At 60.7% G+C, this 13,842-nt stretch overlaps 2 protein-coding genes across 6 annotated transcripts in view; one reads left to right on the top strand and one right to left on the bottom strand.

Annotated features, from left to right (window-relative positions):
* Positions 1-8,426, top strand: part of TNXB (tenascin XB) — a 51,351-nt gene extending 42,925 nt beyond the window's left edge. For all 4 annotated transcript variants that reach the window (XM_029241906.1, XM_029241909.1, XM_029241907.1 and 1 more), the window contains 17 exons: positions 1-33; positions 653-940; positions 1,302-1,580; positions 2,873-3,160; positions 4,171-4,494; positions 4,809-5,144; positions 5,429-5,551; positions 5,667-5,810; positions 6,003-6,122; positions 6,227-6,370; positions 6,461-6,591; positions 6,716-6,848; positions 6,944-7,095; positions 7,186-7,282; positions 7,374-7,535; positions 7,623-7,786; positions 8,134-8,426. In XM_029241906.1, the coding sequence (XP_029097739.1) occupies positions 1-33; positions 653-940; positions 1,302-1,580; positions 2,873-3,160; positions 4,171-4,494; positions 4,809-5,144; positions 5,429-5,551; positions 5,667-5,810; positions 6,003-6,122; positions 6,227-6,370; positions 6,461-6,591; positions 6,716-6,848; positions 6,944-7,095; positions 7,186-7,282; positions 7,374-7,535; positions 7,623-7,786; positions 8,134-8,235 (3,020 nt within the window). In that variant the 3' untranslated portion in view covers positions 8,236-8,426. The remainder of the gene's footprint in view (positions 34-652; positions 941-1,301; positions 1,581-2,872; positions 3,161-4,170; positions 4,495-4,808; positions 5,145-5,428; positions 5,552-5,666; positions 5,811-6,002; positions 6,123-6,226; positions 6,371-6,460; positions 6,592-6,715; positions 6,849-6,943; positions 7,096-7,185; positions 7,283-7,373; positions 7,536-7,622; positions 7,787-8,133) is intronic.
* Positions 7,931-13,780, bottom strand: LOC114906926 (steroid 21-hydroxylase). Of its 2 annotated transcripts, none has more exons than XM_029241917.1 (10): positions 10,835-13,780; positions 10,659-10,748; positions 10,388-10,542; positions 10,207-10,302; positions 9,997-10,098; positions 9,809-9,895; positions 9,434-9,634; positions 8,995-9,173; positions 8,810-8,913; positions 7,931-8,718 (listed from the first exon to the last, which is right to left on the bottom strand). In XM_029241917.1, exons 1-10 carry the CDS (start codon positions 11,043-11,045, stop codon positions 8,453-8,455), a joined length of 1,491 nt encoding a protein of 496 aa, XP_029097750.1. In that variant the 5' UTR covers positions 11,046-13,780; the 3' UTR covers positions 7,931-8,452. The 2 variants fall into 2 exon arrangements, with proteins under 2 accessions (XP_029097750.1, XP_029097751.1); XM_029241918.1 differs by having other exon boundaries at positions 7,936-8,718; positions 10,697-10,748; positions 10,835-10,987.
* Between the last annotated feature and the right edge of the window lie 62 nt (positions 13,781-13,842).

The raw sequence follows: 13,842 nt of genomic DNA, 5'->3' as shown, positions 1-13,842 counted from the left end.
GTGTGGGCCCCGTGTCCACCGTGGGCGTGACCGGTGAGTGAGGGGGCAGCCCTGACTCCCAGGTTTCCCTCTGTTGCTCTCTTGTTTTTCCCTTTGCATCTCAGCACTCCTCACAGATGGGCCTCTGGGTCCCTTTCTTTTCTCACGTGGTGCTGACGATCCCGCCTCATCCTTGAATTGAGTGACGGCTGATGGACAGTGTGTCCAGGGTCAGCTGGGCAAGTAACCTGTACCTCATGCGTTTCAGCTTTCTTCCTGTCCTCTTGATCTGGCAGCTCAAACTTGCTCAGTTGTTCATGTGTGGCTTCCTCAGTCTCCCTAACCAAGCATTTTAGTGGCTCGGAGCGTGGCTACAGAATCAGGTTCTCTAGGTTTGAATCCTGCTCTAAGGCACTGTGTGATTTTCAAATGTTTCTTAACCTCTCTGTGCCGCAGATGCCCGTCAAATGAGGGTGATAAGGATAAAAGCATCTACTTCCTCTGTTGTGTGGGGATTAAGTGTACTGTTTGTGAACTGCCTACAGCAATGCCTGGGACGTGTTAAGCAGTTAGAAGAGTTTGCTACAAATGTTCATTTCATAGCCAGGGAACAGCCCTCCCTCTCTGGCCCAGGGTCCTGCCATTGACCACAGCCTCCTCTGCTCTGTTCCAGCCTCCCTGAACACAGAGCCCCCCGTGGCACCCCGCCTGGGGGAGCTGGCTGTGGCAGCCGTGACCTCAGACACAATGCACCTGTCCTGGACAGTGGACCAGGGCCCCTTCGACTCCTTCCTGGTCCGATACAAGGATGTGCAGGGGCAGCCCCAGGCAGTGCCCGTGGGTGGACACCTCCGAGAGGTCTCGGTTTCGGGTCTGGCCCCGGGCCACAAGTACAAGTTCCTACTCTTTGGACTCCAGGATGAGAAACAACACGGTCCAGTCTCTGCAGACGCAAAGACCCGTGAGTGAGGGCTGGAGGCCGCCTTTAACCCTGGAGCCCTCGACCATCCTCCACTCCCTTGTGGAATTTCACGTTTCTGTGCTCCACACTCCAGACCCATTTATTTACTGGGTCCAGTGAAATCCAGGTCCTGAGTACCCCCGTTACCCCCCATTCCCATCGTACTCCTCCTACATCCCGAGGGACACGTGCTCTCTTGCCTGGCTCCTCTTTTATCCCTACTCCTCTGCCTTCCCTCTTCCTGACATGTGACCTGGTCACCCCTCCCAGCACCCAGAACCAGCTCCCAGAGCCCTAGCGCCCCGAGGAGGCTCTGTCGGCTTCATTTCTGTCACGTTCCATGCACCTCTCTCTTTTCCAGTCCCAGACACTAAACCTTCTCTCCGCCTGGGGGAGCTGACAGTGACGGACGTGACCCCAGACTCCATGGGCCTCTCCTGGACGGTCCCCGAGGGCGAATTTGACTCCTTCGTGCTTCAGTACAAGGACAGGGACGGGCAGCCCCACGTGGTGCCTGTGGCCTCAGACCAGCGCGAGATCACCATCCCCGGCCTGGAGCCCAATAGCAAATACAAGTTTCTGCTCTATGGGCTGGGAGGCAGGAAACGACTGGGCCCCATCTCTGCTGAAGGCAGCACGGGTGAGCCCTGGCCCTGCCTCCCCCCCCCCCCCCCCCCCCCCCCCCGCCTTTTTCCAGAGCTTCCTTTCATCTGAGCCCCCAGAGTTGGCCCCGGGGCCTTCCCGCAAAGTTTATTCTCCTCCCTTCAGCCTTGGCATGACAATCCTAACACGAAAGGCAAATATGTATTGAGTCCCTGCTGAATGCCAGGCACTGTTCCAAGCATTTGTTTCCTTCACTCACTGATTAGCAGTATAATAAGAAGAACTCAGACTTTGGAGCCAAGCAGGCCTGTGTTCAAATTCTGACTGCCAGCTGTGTGGCCTTCAACAGGCCACTTCTTTTCCTTGAACCTCAGTTTCCACACCTGCATGATGGTTATGACTAAAATCTGCTGGGGTTCAATAAAGTTCACATCTTCCTCCCTTCATTCCAGCCCTATGGCAAGAAGTGGAAAATATGGGAGGGTTTGGCTGCAAAAAGACTATGGAAAAATCTGGTGTCTTGTGCCCAATACTCAGCCCCCGAGGAAGGGATGGAGGTGGGTCACTGACCCTTACCCCACCTCCAGGACCATGAGTCACCCTGGCCAGACAAGGATGGGGCGCACAGCCAGTTGGGGCCTGGGGCTCTCAGGCTCCGTAATTCTCTTCCCCAGACCTTCATTGTGGAGACTGGATACGGGCTTCTCCAGCCCCCATCAGTCAGTACCCACACCCACCTAGACCAGTCTCTTCTGCGCTCTGCTCCGCCCTTTGTCCGCTCTGCCCCGCCCCTGGCTTCCCCCCGCCCCGCCCAGCCGCCCTGGCCTGGTGCTGTGAGCGCAGAGCTGGGGAAGCAGGTGGAGGGCGGGCCCAGGCTGTTGGTGAGTGAGGGTGAGTTTATGCCTGGGCAATGGGAGCCCGTGAGCTTGGCTGGCTGTCCCGCCCAGCTCTGACTATTTGGGGGCGTCTCCCTGACAACCCAGACACCCTCTGGGAGCCTTTCTCAGCTCTGGCCACACTCCTGCTCTGGGGGACTGGGGGTCAGAGGGAAACTGAGGCCCTTCCTGCAATCCCAGCCGCAACTCTCTCATGAGGTGCTCTTTTATGCATTTTCTGCATGCTGATCTCAGAGTGGGGGAGTGGGGGCAGGAAGGAGTTTGGGCAGCGGCCTCCAGAGGAGGAATCTGGGCTCCTTCGTACAAGGCAGGGCTGGAGCAGCCTGCCTGTCTCCCCAGGTGGCTGACCCTCCCTCCCCCCAGAAGCTGCCGGGGCTGAGGTAAAGGCAGCTCTTAACTAGGTTTTCTCCCTCCGCCCCCGCTCTCCCTACAGCTCCCCTGAAGAAGGAGCGGCAGCGCCCACCCCGCCTGGGGGAGCTGACAGTGACAGATGAGACCTCGGATTCTCTGCGCCTCTTGTGGACGGTGGCCCAGGGCCCCTTTGACTCCTTTGTGGTCCAGTACAGGGACACAGATGGGCAGCCCTCGGTGGTGCCTGTGGCCGCAGACCAGAGGGAGGTCACCATAGAGGGCCTGGAGCCTGGCAGGAAATACAAGTTTCTGCTCTATGGGCTCCTCAGAGGACAGCACCTGGGCCCCGTCTCTGTCCTGGGAATGACAGGTGAGCAGGAGGCTGTCCTGCTTGGTCCTAGCCAGCCGGCCTGAGTGGGTGTCCTCACACCTCTGTGCTGAAGGCCTGGCACGAGTGGGCGAGGTAGAGCGGTAAGGGGGCCCTGCACAGGGCTCAGAGGAGGAAGAGCCTCGGAACCAGCGTGATCGAGGGGTCAGTCCGAAGCAGGAGCCAGGACAGGTGGCAAGGCAAAGCCCTGGCAGTGGTCCCTAATCTGCGACCCCCGCCCAGCCCCAGTGCTGCCAGCTGCTCCCCATTACTCTACTGGGGCGGCTCTTACCTCCTGGCACGCTGGCCTTGCCCAGATGAGGGCAAACCCCCTCCCGTGGATGAGTCAGGAGCATTTTCTCAAATGGAAAATTACTGGAAAACAAAGCAGGCCAGGGTCATAGAAACCAACAGGAGTGGCTGCACTGATGGAGTTCCCCTTCCAGATTTCCTAACACCCACCTCAAATCAGCCTGGTGGTGGCGGGGCCGTCTTGGCTGGCAGGATGCGCCCTTCGAGTTCACCAGCCAGTTCCACCCTCAGCTCTTCTCGGCAGGGAGGACCACGTGCCCTGAGCTCAGGGAGGGACTGAGTTAGTCCTGCCTCAAGCCATGGCACCAGGCGCCCTGGCAGGTTGGGGAGGGAACAGGGCCCGTGCAGACATCTAGAGTGGGGCACGCTGAGACATCAGGGTGAAGAAGGAGAAAGCAAGCACCGGATTCAGACAGCAAAGGAGCCCCACAGAGAGGTCATGGGGCCACTGGGCTGGCACTCAAGAGAGGCCGAGGGGTGGCAGGAGTCAGTGCCCAAGCAGGGTTGTGGCAGATTCAAGAGAAGGAAGATGCTAGGAGAGCCTCAGTCCCTGTCTTCTCTCCACGCTGCCGTGGCCGGGACCGTGAGGTCCCCTGCCTCGGCCAGCCCCGATCACCTCTCTGGAGGGTGAGATGGAGTGGGAGGGCCCCGCCCCCCCCCCCCAGCCCCGCTCAGCTTCTCTCTGGGCTTCTCCCACGCAGCCCCAGAAGAGGACATGCCAGCACCCTCGCACCTGGCCACGGAGGCCCCCGAGCCCTCTAAAGGGCCCCGCCTAGGGGCACTGGCAGTGAAGGACGTGTCCCCGGACTCCCTGCGCCTCTCATGGAGCGTGGCCCAGGGCCCCTTTGACTCCTTCGTGGTCCAGTATCAGAGCACAGGTGGGGAGCCCCAGGCCTTGCTCGTGGGTGGCGACCAGAACAAGGTCCTCGTGTCAGGCCTGGAGCCCAGCACCTCCTACAAGTTCTTCCTCTACGGCTTGCGTGAAGGGAAACGCCTGGGGCCCGTCTCAGCCGAGGGCACCACAGGTACCGTCAGGGTAGGGCCTGGCCTTGCCTGCCTCTGGTCTGGGACTGAAGAGGCGAAAGGGGGCACCCAGAAGCGGTGACCATGGGGAAGGAACACCGCGAAGGCACCACAGAGGGAGGAAGGGGCGCGTGCACAGCCTTCGGCTCTACACATGTTACCCTTATGTCCGACCCGCGGGTGCCAGCCCCTCGTTAGCGCCGTTTCGCAGATGAGGAAATGAGGGCCAGGGCGGGGTGGTGGAAGGGATCTAGCACCAGGTCGCCTAGCTGGTGTGCTTCAGTCTCCAAAGCCTTCTTTCCCACCCACTCTGCAGGGCCAGCTCCTGCTGGGCAGACCCCCGGAGAGCCAGGGCCCCGCCTGTCCCACCTGTCGGTGACGGACGTCACCACCAATTCGCTGCGGCTCAGCTGGGAGGCCCCACCCGAGGCCTTTGACTCCTTCCTGCTCCGCTTTGGGGTCCCATCACTGAGCGCCCTGGAGCTACATCCACGTTCCCCGCTGCAGCGGGAGCTGACGGTGCCAGGGACACGGCGCTCGGCCGTGCTCTGGGACCTGAGTCCAGGGACCCTGTACACCCTTACGTTGTATGGGCTGCGCGGGCCTCACAAGGCCGACGGCATCCAGGGCACAGCCCGGACCCTCAGCCCAGGTAAGGCCCCATGCTGGGCACATACACATGCTGCCCCAAAGTAGGGGGTCTCTGTACTCCCTAGGGTGGCACCTAGTGCCTCAGCCAGAGGGGAAGTTGGTGAGTGGTGACGAGCTTGGAGTCTGCGGAGCGGCTTCCATCTCTAGGCCTAGAGGAAAGGCGGGGTGGTGAGCACATCCGGAGGCCGTGGGGCCCAGGGAGAAGAAGGAGGGTGGGAAGCCCGGGGCAGGAGCCTCCCTGCCCTCTGTCCTCACCATGATTCCTTGGCACATCTGTCCCGTCAGCTCTGGAGCGCCCCCGTGACCTCCAGTTCAGCGAGATCGGGGAGACGTCAGCCAAGGTCAGCTGGATGCCCCCGCCGTCCAGAGTGGACAGCTTCAAAGTTTCCTACCAGCTGGCAGATGGAGGTGATACCCTCTTGCCCGTGTGTCACTTGCCCCATTCCTCCTGCGCCCTGCGCTCTGCCCACCCTGCAGCTCCTCCTTGCTTCCTGGCCGCCTCCCCAGCCCAGTGTGTTTTCAGGGGAGCCACAGAGTGTTCAGGTGGATGGCCGAGCCCGGACCCAGAAACTCGAGGGGCTCGTCCCAGGCGCTCACTACAACGTGACCGTGGTCTCTGTCCGTGGCTTTGAGGAGAGTGAGCCTCTCACAGGCTTCCTTACCACAGGTGAGACAGTCCGGGACCCGGGCAGGAAGTAGCGGGAGAAAATGCGGGCACGGGTGGGAGTTGAGAGTGAACGGGGAAAGGGAAAGGGGGTGTTGGAGGCGCCAATGGCAGACGAGAGGTCCAGCAGAGTTTGGGAAGGCGAGGAGTGGGGAGAGCAGCGGGGAACAGCTCTGGGCCCCCCCCTTCTCCCAGTTCCTGACGGCCCCACCCAGCTGCGTGCACTGAACTTGACGGAAGGATCCGCCCTGCTGCTTTGGCAGCCCCCCCAGGCCCCGGTGGATACCTATGACATCAAGGTCACAGCCCCAGGAGGTGAGCAGGGCTGAGGCCTCTGGAGGGGACTGGTCAGGGTGGGAGAGCAGAGGGCAGGCTGGGCTCCGGCAGGGCAGCCGCTGATGCCGCACCCGCTCTCCCAGCCCCCTCGCTACAGGACTCAGCCCCTGGCAGCGCCGTGGACTACCCCCTGCAAGGCCTTGTACTCCACACCAACTACACGGCGACCCTGCATGGCCTTCGGGGCCCCAACCTCACCTCCCCAGCCAGCATCACCTTCACCACAGGTGCGGTCTGTGAGGTGCCTTGGAGGGCGGGGAAGAAGCGAGAGCGCCAGGATGGGCCTCATCTCCATCTTCTCTTCCTCCCCCTCCCAGGGTTGGAGGCCCCCCAGGACTTGGAGGCCAAGGAGGTGACCCCCCGCACAGCCCTGCTCACTTGGACCACGCCCCAAGTCCCCCCAACTGGCTACCTGCTCGGCTTCAACACCCCTGGTGGACAGACCCAGGTGCCCTCACCCCTGCCACTCTGGCCAGCTCCCTCCCTGGGCTCCAGTCCGGGAAGTGCTGCCTCTGCCTCCCGGGTGGGGCCCACCTCTCTCTCCTCTGACCTGCCCCTTGTCTGTTCCACAGGAGATCCTGCTCCCAGGAGGGGTCACCTCTCACCAGCTTCACGGCCTGTTTCCCTCCACCCTCTATAGCGCGTGGCTCCGGGCCATGTGGGACCACAGCTTCACTCCCCCCGTGTCCACTTCCTTCACCACTGGTACTCAGGCGCTGGGACCTGAGGTTGGGGGCTGAGTGTGTAGTGGGCGTCTAGAATCTGGAAGAAGGACTGGACCCTCACTCTCCTCTCCCCAGGTGGACTTCGGATCCCCTTCCCCCGGGACTGTGGGGAGGAGATGCAGAACGGGGTCAGCACCTCAAGGACCACCACCATCTTCCTCAACGGCAACCGCGAGCGGCCCCTGAACGTCTTTTGTGACATGAAGACCGATGGGGGTGGCTGGCTGGTGGGTGGCGGTCAGAAGCCCAGGGGTCTGCACAGGGCAGGGTTGCTGTGCCCGGGGCCATAGGCTGATGGTGTCCCCACCTGCTTCCAGGTGTTCCAGCGCCGCATGGATGGAAAAACTGACTTCTGGAGAGACTGGGAGGACTATGCCCGTGGCTTTGGGAACATCTCCAAGGAGTTCTGGCTGGGTTAGTGCCTCATAGGGATTGTGGGACCAGGGAAGGGATGGGGGCCCTGTGGACACGAGGACCCCGATGAGCACACATTTCCCACCCCCAGGCAACGAGGCCCTGCACAGCCTGACCAAAGCCGGCGACTACTCCTTGCGTGTGGACCTGCGGGATGGGGACGAGGCCGTGTTTGCCCAGTACGACTCCTTCCAAGTAGACTCGGCCAATGAGTACTACCGCCTCCACCTGGAAGGCTACCACGGCACTGCAGGTGAGGGGTGGGCCTGGGGGTGGGGGGCAGGGACGGGGTGGGAATGGGGAGGAGAGGCCCTCACTGCGCCTTCCACGCCCTGCCCAGGGGACTCCATGAGCTACCACAGCGGCAGTGTCTTCTCTGCCCGTGACCGAGACCCCAACAACTTGCTCATCTCCTGCGCCGTCTCTTACCGAGGGGCCTGGTGGTATAAGAACTGCCACTATGCCAACCTCAACGGGCTCTACGGGAGCACAGTGGACCACCAGGTGAGAGGCCCAGGAGGCAGCACGGAGCGGGGGCTCAGCCTGCCTGGGTGTCTGTGACGCACGGTGTGACAAGACAAGTTACTGAGCCGCTCGGCGCCCCAGGGCCCTTGTCTGTGAAATGGAACAGTAATGCCAGTCTCTGCAAGTTTTCTCGAGGAAATGATTTATTGGATGTAAAGGGACAGCTCAGGATTCAGCCTCAGTCCTTTGTAATTGAGGGTTTAAGAAGGATAAAGGGAGGGAGGATCCTTGATTGATTTGTGGGAACCATCTCACCAGAGGGCAGCAGAGGTGGGAGCAGATGGGATGTCAGGCTTTGACTCTCTCTCTCGACAACCCCTTCCCAGGGAGTGAGCTGGTACTACTGGAAGGGCTTTGACTTCTCCGTGCCCTTCACGGAAATGAAGCTGAGACCAAGAAGCTACCGGCCCCCGGGCAGGGGAGGCTGAGGCGCTGCTCACCCCTCCAGCGCCCTACTATGACTGTCGAGCACTGAGGGGTTGCGCTCAGAGAAGAGCGGAGGGCCACCTTCACCATCCAGCCGCCGGAGGAAGCCTTCTCCACCCGCGATCTCACAGCACCATGTTTACAGGGGGGAGGGAAGGGGTTTGTACGGGAGCAATAAAAGGAGAAACCGAGGCCAGTGAGTCCGGGCTCCGTCACTGGTCATTGGTGCTCGCGCACGCCCCGGCCTCCGCCGTCCCGGGGCTGCAGCCGCACCTGGAAAGGCTGAATCTTGAGGTTGATGCCGCAGTAGGGATGGGGCTGCAGCGAGGGCAGGGCGCCCGCGGGCGACAGCAGCGTGAAGGCCTGCAGCAGTTGCCCCAGCACCACGAAGAGCTCGAGGCGCGCCAGCGGCTCGCCCAGGCACACGCGCGCCCCGCAGCCAAAGGCCAGCGCGCTGGGGTTCGCGCCCGCGTCCAGGAAGCGGTCTGCGGGCGGAAGGACGGACCTGCAGTTCAGCGGCCGCCTGCACTCGGCCTCCGCCGCCCCCGCGCCGCGGGCACCCGCCCCGCCACGCACCGGGCCGGAACTCGTGCGGCCGCTCCCACACAGTCTCGTCCAGGTGGGCACCTTGGAGGTTGGGGATGACAACCATGCCCTCGGGGATGTCGTAGCCAAAGATGCTGAGGGGTAGGGTTAAGTTAGAGGCCTGCCAGGACCCCGCAGGGGCCTTTGCCACTCGGCCCTCCCCCCTCGGGAGTCACCTGCTAGCCCGCGTGGCGCGGTGCGGCAAGGCCAGGGGCACGACGGGCCGCAGGCGCAGCACCTCAGCGATGGTGGCGTTGAGCAAGGGCAGCCGAGCGCGGTCCTTGTATGGGACTCGGGAGCCCGAGGCTCTGGGGCCCAGCTCGCGATCCAACTCCTCCTGCAGTCGCCGCTGAATCTGGGAAAGTGGGGCAAGCCCGAGGTCCGGGGCCCAAGCCCTGCCGCTGGCCGACCCACGGCTGCCCAGCCTCCCACCACTCCCTGGAGCAGCTCACCGGAGACTCTGTGCCAAGTAGGAGAACCCCCTCCCAGCCCGCCCCAGACTCACTCCCCCCCAACCCCCTCCCAACACAGCCCACGGTGGGTTCAGCGAGCTGGGTTCCCGCTGCCCTGGCCAAGCTGCCAGGAAGGAGCCTTTCGCCTGCCTCCAGGGCATACCTCAGGGTGGTGAAGCAGGAACGCCACAGCCCAGGAAAGGGTGTTTGCTGTGGTCTCAGTGCCACCGATGAAAAGGTCCACCACGGACATATGCACGTGCCCTTCAAGGAGCTGCCCGGGGCCCTCTTCCACTCTTTGCTTCCCCATCCCCTGGAGCATGTAGTCCGTCATGTCCCTCCACTGGCCCGCCACCATGCTCTCCTGGAGAGGGGAGGAGGAGCCAGGCTGAGTGCCTGGCTTGGGGGTGGGGGGGCGGTGTTCAGCAGGGGGCAGCAGGTCCAGGACTGGTGGGGCGCCACAGAAGCTGCCCAGCTCTGGGGCAGTAGCATCACTGCTGTGAGCTGAGGAGGAGCCCGGTGCACGCACGGTTCCCACCTTGTGCTGCCTCAGCTGCTTCTCTACAATGTGGCCCCTGTTCTCCATGGCCTGCTTCAGCCTCCGGAGCCCGGGGTTGGGGAAGAACTGGCGCAGACAGCAAGAGAGTTCAGCCGCTGGGAAGGGAGCCTCTGCCCACCTCCGCCCTGTCTCCCAGGACCAGGTGTGTCGGGGCTTCACCTCCTCACCCTGAGAAAGGGAACCATGTCCAAAATTTGGATGGACCAGTGGTCCCAGGTTTTCATCAAATCCTGGACACAGTCGTGAAAGGCATGTACTAAGGTGTCCTCCTGCCAGAAAAGGAGGGAATCCTTTCGGTTCAGGACCAGGAGAGGGTACGGGAGGGGCTGGCGGGGGGTGGGGGGCCCAAGCCTATGTGAGGGCAAGAGAACCTTGACCTTGTCTCCAAAGGTGAGGTAACAGATGATGCTGCAGGTGAGGAGAGAGAATTCCTTCTGGATGGTCACGGGGGCACCAGCCCGGGCTTTCATGCGCTGAGGAGAAGCAGCATGAACTAAATAGGGAGGCTGCCGGGAGGGGTGAAGCTGACCTGGGCCAACTGTGGGAGTCGAGCCTCACCTCACAGAACTCCTGGGTCAGCTGCTCCACCCGGGGCTCCATGGAGCTGCGGACGCCCAGCAGCAGGGCTGAGCGCGTGAGTTTCTTGTGGGCCTTCCAGAGCAGGGAGTAGTCTCCCAGTGAGATGTCCTGGCAGTGCTGAGATACCAGCTGGTCTGTGAGTAGGGGTTGGGGGCAGGGGGTCGAACTGACCAAGGAAGCCACGGGCCTGACCTTCCCTGCCTCCCATAGCCCCTGCTTCTTCCATCAAGAAATGCCCCCCACCCCTTACAAGATGGTATCTGGGGTCTGCCGGCAAAGTCCACCCACTTCCTGATCAGGGCCTCCTCAATGGTCCTCTTGGAGTTCAGCACCACCACATCTGGGGGAGAGGAAAAGCAGGGTGTCAGCAGGGAGAGGACCCCACCTCCACACCGCTGTGGGGCGAGGGAGGGAGCAGATGCTCACCTTGCAGCCCGAGGCGGAGCCTGTAGATGGGCCCGAGTTTCTGAGTCAGGCCAAGCAGATAGACGGGGAGGTTGGGCTGCAGCAGGTGCAGGAAGCCGGGGACAAGAGGTGGGAGGTGGAGGCTCCTGAGCTTCCACTGGCCCCACAGCAGGCGAGTGCCGACTAGCAAGGGCAGCAGCAGCAGCAGCAGCAGCAGCCCTACGAGTACCATGGCTGGAGATGCGGGCAGGGGCCCAAGCCTGGCCACTTGGAGCTCTTGAGACCTCCAGCCATCTGGCTACTTGGGCTGTTCTGAGGCCTCCCTTGACTCCTTCCCTCAGGTCCTTGCCCACTGTCCCGCCCACAAAATAGTATATTCCTGGAATGGCACCAACCCTCTTGGCCTTCGAAAATCCACGTATCAAAGAGCAGGCCTTTTCCCATTCATCTATCAAGAAGAAACGAAGGGAAACACAGCCCTGACCTTCTTCAGCAGCCAGAATCAGCTTTCCGCCTCCACATCAACCAGGCAAGAAAGAAAATACGTCCATTCTTGGGCCTGAGCCTCTCCGGATCCCCACCGCGCCCCCCCAACCCTGCCACCTCGGACCAGCTTACTGCCACGGACTTGGTCTCAGAGAGAAAAATGACAGCCCCCGCCTAATACGCCCTCCCAGATTGCCTGAAGAACAAAAGGAGATGAAAGTGATTTGTGTGTTTTTCTTTTCACTTACAGATAGGGGAACCAGATGTCCCGGTTTGCCTGCGTTATCCCAGTTTATACCTGTAGTCCCAGTGTAATCACTAATAGCGCCTCATTTCACTCTCAAAAGTTGAAGATGAACAAGTGAATGGCCCCTTAATTTGGAGCTCTTACCATGTACCTAATGCTCTTTGGTTGCAAGCAAAAGAGACCCACTTGAGCTGGCTTGAGCCAAAATTAAGAATTGTTTTACAAATACAGGGGTATCTCACGGAACCCAAGAGCAGGAAAGTAGAAGGGACCTCGCTGGCCTTGGAAGGCCAGGGATAGGGAACGAAGAAGCCCTAGAGACGGGGCTGCTCCCTCACTCTTTTCTCCTCGTCCTCTTAGTCTGCTGTTTCCTCCCACTCTGCCGTCAAGCTGATTGTCCTTCCAGGTGCAGGCAGAACAGGACTGCCTTCCGGGTTAGAGTCCACAGATTACAGGTTTAGCACCAGGGCAAGTGGGGTTTCCCAGCATGAATGAACATGCCCCCCATAGATTCCAAAGTCCACAGGAAGGAACTTGATAGCCACAGCTGGGATCAGGGGTCCAGCCTTATTCTGGGAGCCGTTGCCACAAGGGGTGGGGTCCTAGTGGACCAAGTAGGGCTATCAGGGGCCACTTTTATGGGTGAGGAGGCAGTTGAGGGGCTTAGGAGAGGTCATGCTAAAGAGGGGAGGCGGGGCTCCGTGAGAGGTTGGGGCACCTAGGGGATGGGGTGAGGGCTAGCAGATGACCTGCGGTCCACGCATCCCCCAATTCCCCATCTCTGGCTCTGTGAACCGACCTCAGAGCTTTAACCAGAGCGAGGCTGTGCTACCAGAGAGCCTGAGTCGAGATTCCAGCTGTGCTACCCACTAGCTTGAAGAGTTAACTTCTGGGGGTCCCGATGGAAGAGGCTCAGGCTCAGCCTGGATCCACGCCCAGCACTGGGAAGGAGAAAACATGGGACTTCTGGGATTGGGCAGCAACAGCTGGAAACTTCCTCATAGTTGACAACTATAGCTGCCTCTTTGGCTCTCATAGGTGGGTTTATGCCACCACCATGCTGACCAGCTTTTGGGAGAGATCTGATGGGCCGTGACCAGGCCACGTAGACAATAGCCCTCGGAAGCCTCGGAAATACTGGGGAAGGTCAGAACTTCTCAAAGTTGCATGGAATAGGAGGGGATCCATTCAAAAGGAGAGTGACCTGGAATGCTGGCATGCCTGTGAGTGTCCCTTCATAAACTGACACCATTTACCTTGCCAGCCCCATCTTTTCCACACCACCTCCAAATCCAAATTCCAGACATGATGAATGACACGCAGTGCCCCCGAATGTGCTCTGCCCTGCCCCCAGCCTCTGTGCTCTGTCCTGCCCCCAGCCTCTGGGTCTTTTATATGCTTTCTTCTACCTCAAATACCCTCATCTACCCCTACTCTCTTTGCTTGACTCCTCAGCCTTCAGAATCCCACTTAGATGTCACCTCCTCCAGGAAGCCTCCCCTGCCCACTTCTCACATTCCCCCAGACTGGGTCAGATGCCCAAACTATGTGCCCCATAGGATCATGTAGCTCCCCGACATCACACCTTTCACAGAGGATGGGAGCCTGGCACAGGGCATGGCACGGAGTGAGAGTTCCACAGATTTCTGTTGAATGATTGAATGGCAGGCTGCTGAGCCGTCTCAGTTTTCATCAAAACTGATCTCAGCAAATTTCTCTAGATGAATTTCTAGGTCAGCCCTGCAGACCCAAGGGGTGCTGCCAAAGGGGGAGAGCTAGGCAGGCGGGTGGGGAGGGTTGACCCCAGTAGAACAGCAGTTGGCCTTTTGATGAAGACATCATCAGATGTGAGGATTGCACAATTCTGGGAAAGTTACCTAATACCGCTGATAAAGGGATCAAGTGTCAAACGGGCTTTCAACAGACCAGGTCTCAGCTACAAGCAAGACCCCAGAACTGCCAACTGCATGAGGACAGAGTGGGAGACGTGTAGCTGAATAGCTGCTCTCGAAGCAGAAGAGCTGAGGTGCTGGCTGAGCGCCAGCCCTGCCTGAGGCCACAGTGACGGGTTGTATGGGCGCGGGGAGCGCCCTGCAGGCACAGTGAAAGGGAGGCTCTGGTGTGGACACTGGATCCTCGGAGTGCAGGGTGATCTGCCTGGGGTGGTCACTATGAGGGACTGAGCTCCCAGGGGGTCATCTGGGGCGGGGGGGAATCAGGCAGAGCTGGACACTGCAAGGGTGACCCAGGCTCTGAGAGCCTAAGATTATGCAAACCCTGGCCTGGGCCCCCCAGA

The sequence above is a fragment of the Monodon monoceros genome, unplaced genomic scaffold (genome assembly GCF_005190385.1).
Source record: "Monodon monoceros isolate NGI ecotype Baffin Bay Population unplaced genomic scaffold, NGI_Narwhal_1 Super_Scaffold_3, whole genome shotgun sequence".
Lineage (NCBI taxonomy): Eukaryota > Metazoa > Chordata > Mammalia > Artiodactyla > Monodontidae > Monodon > Monodon monoceros.
This window is presented reverse-complemented; position numbering and strand designations above follow the sequence as displayed.

Excerpts from the sequence above, each read along its gene's own strand:
- LOC114906926 (XM_029241917.1), bottom strand. The coding sequence starts at position 11,045 with ATGGTACTCGTAGGGCTGCTGCTGCTGCTGCTGCTGCTGCCCTTGCTA. Across the intron at positions 10,543-10,658 it reads CAGACCCCAGATACCATCTT|ACCAGCTGGTATCTCAGCAC; the intron begins GTAAGGGGTGGG and ends CCCTACTCACAG. Across the intron at positions 9,896-9,996 it reads ACATGGTTCCCTTTCTCAGG|TTCTTCCCCAACCCCGGGCT; the intron begins GTGAGGAGGTGA and ends TGTCTGCGCCAG.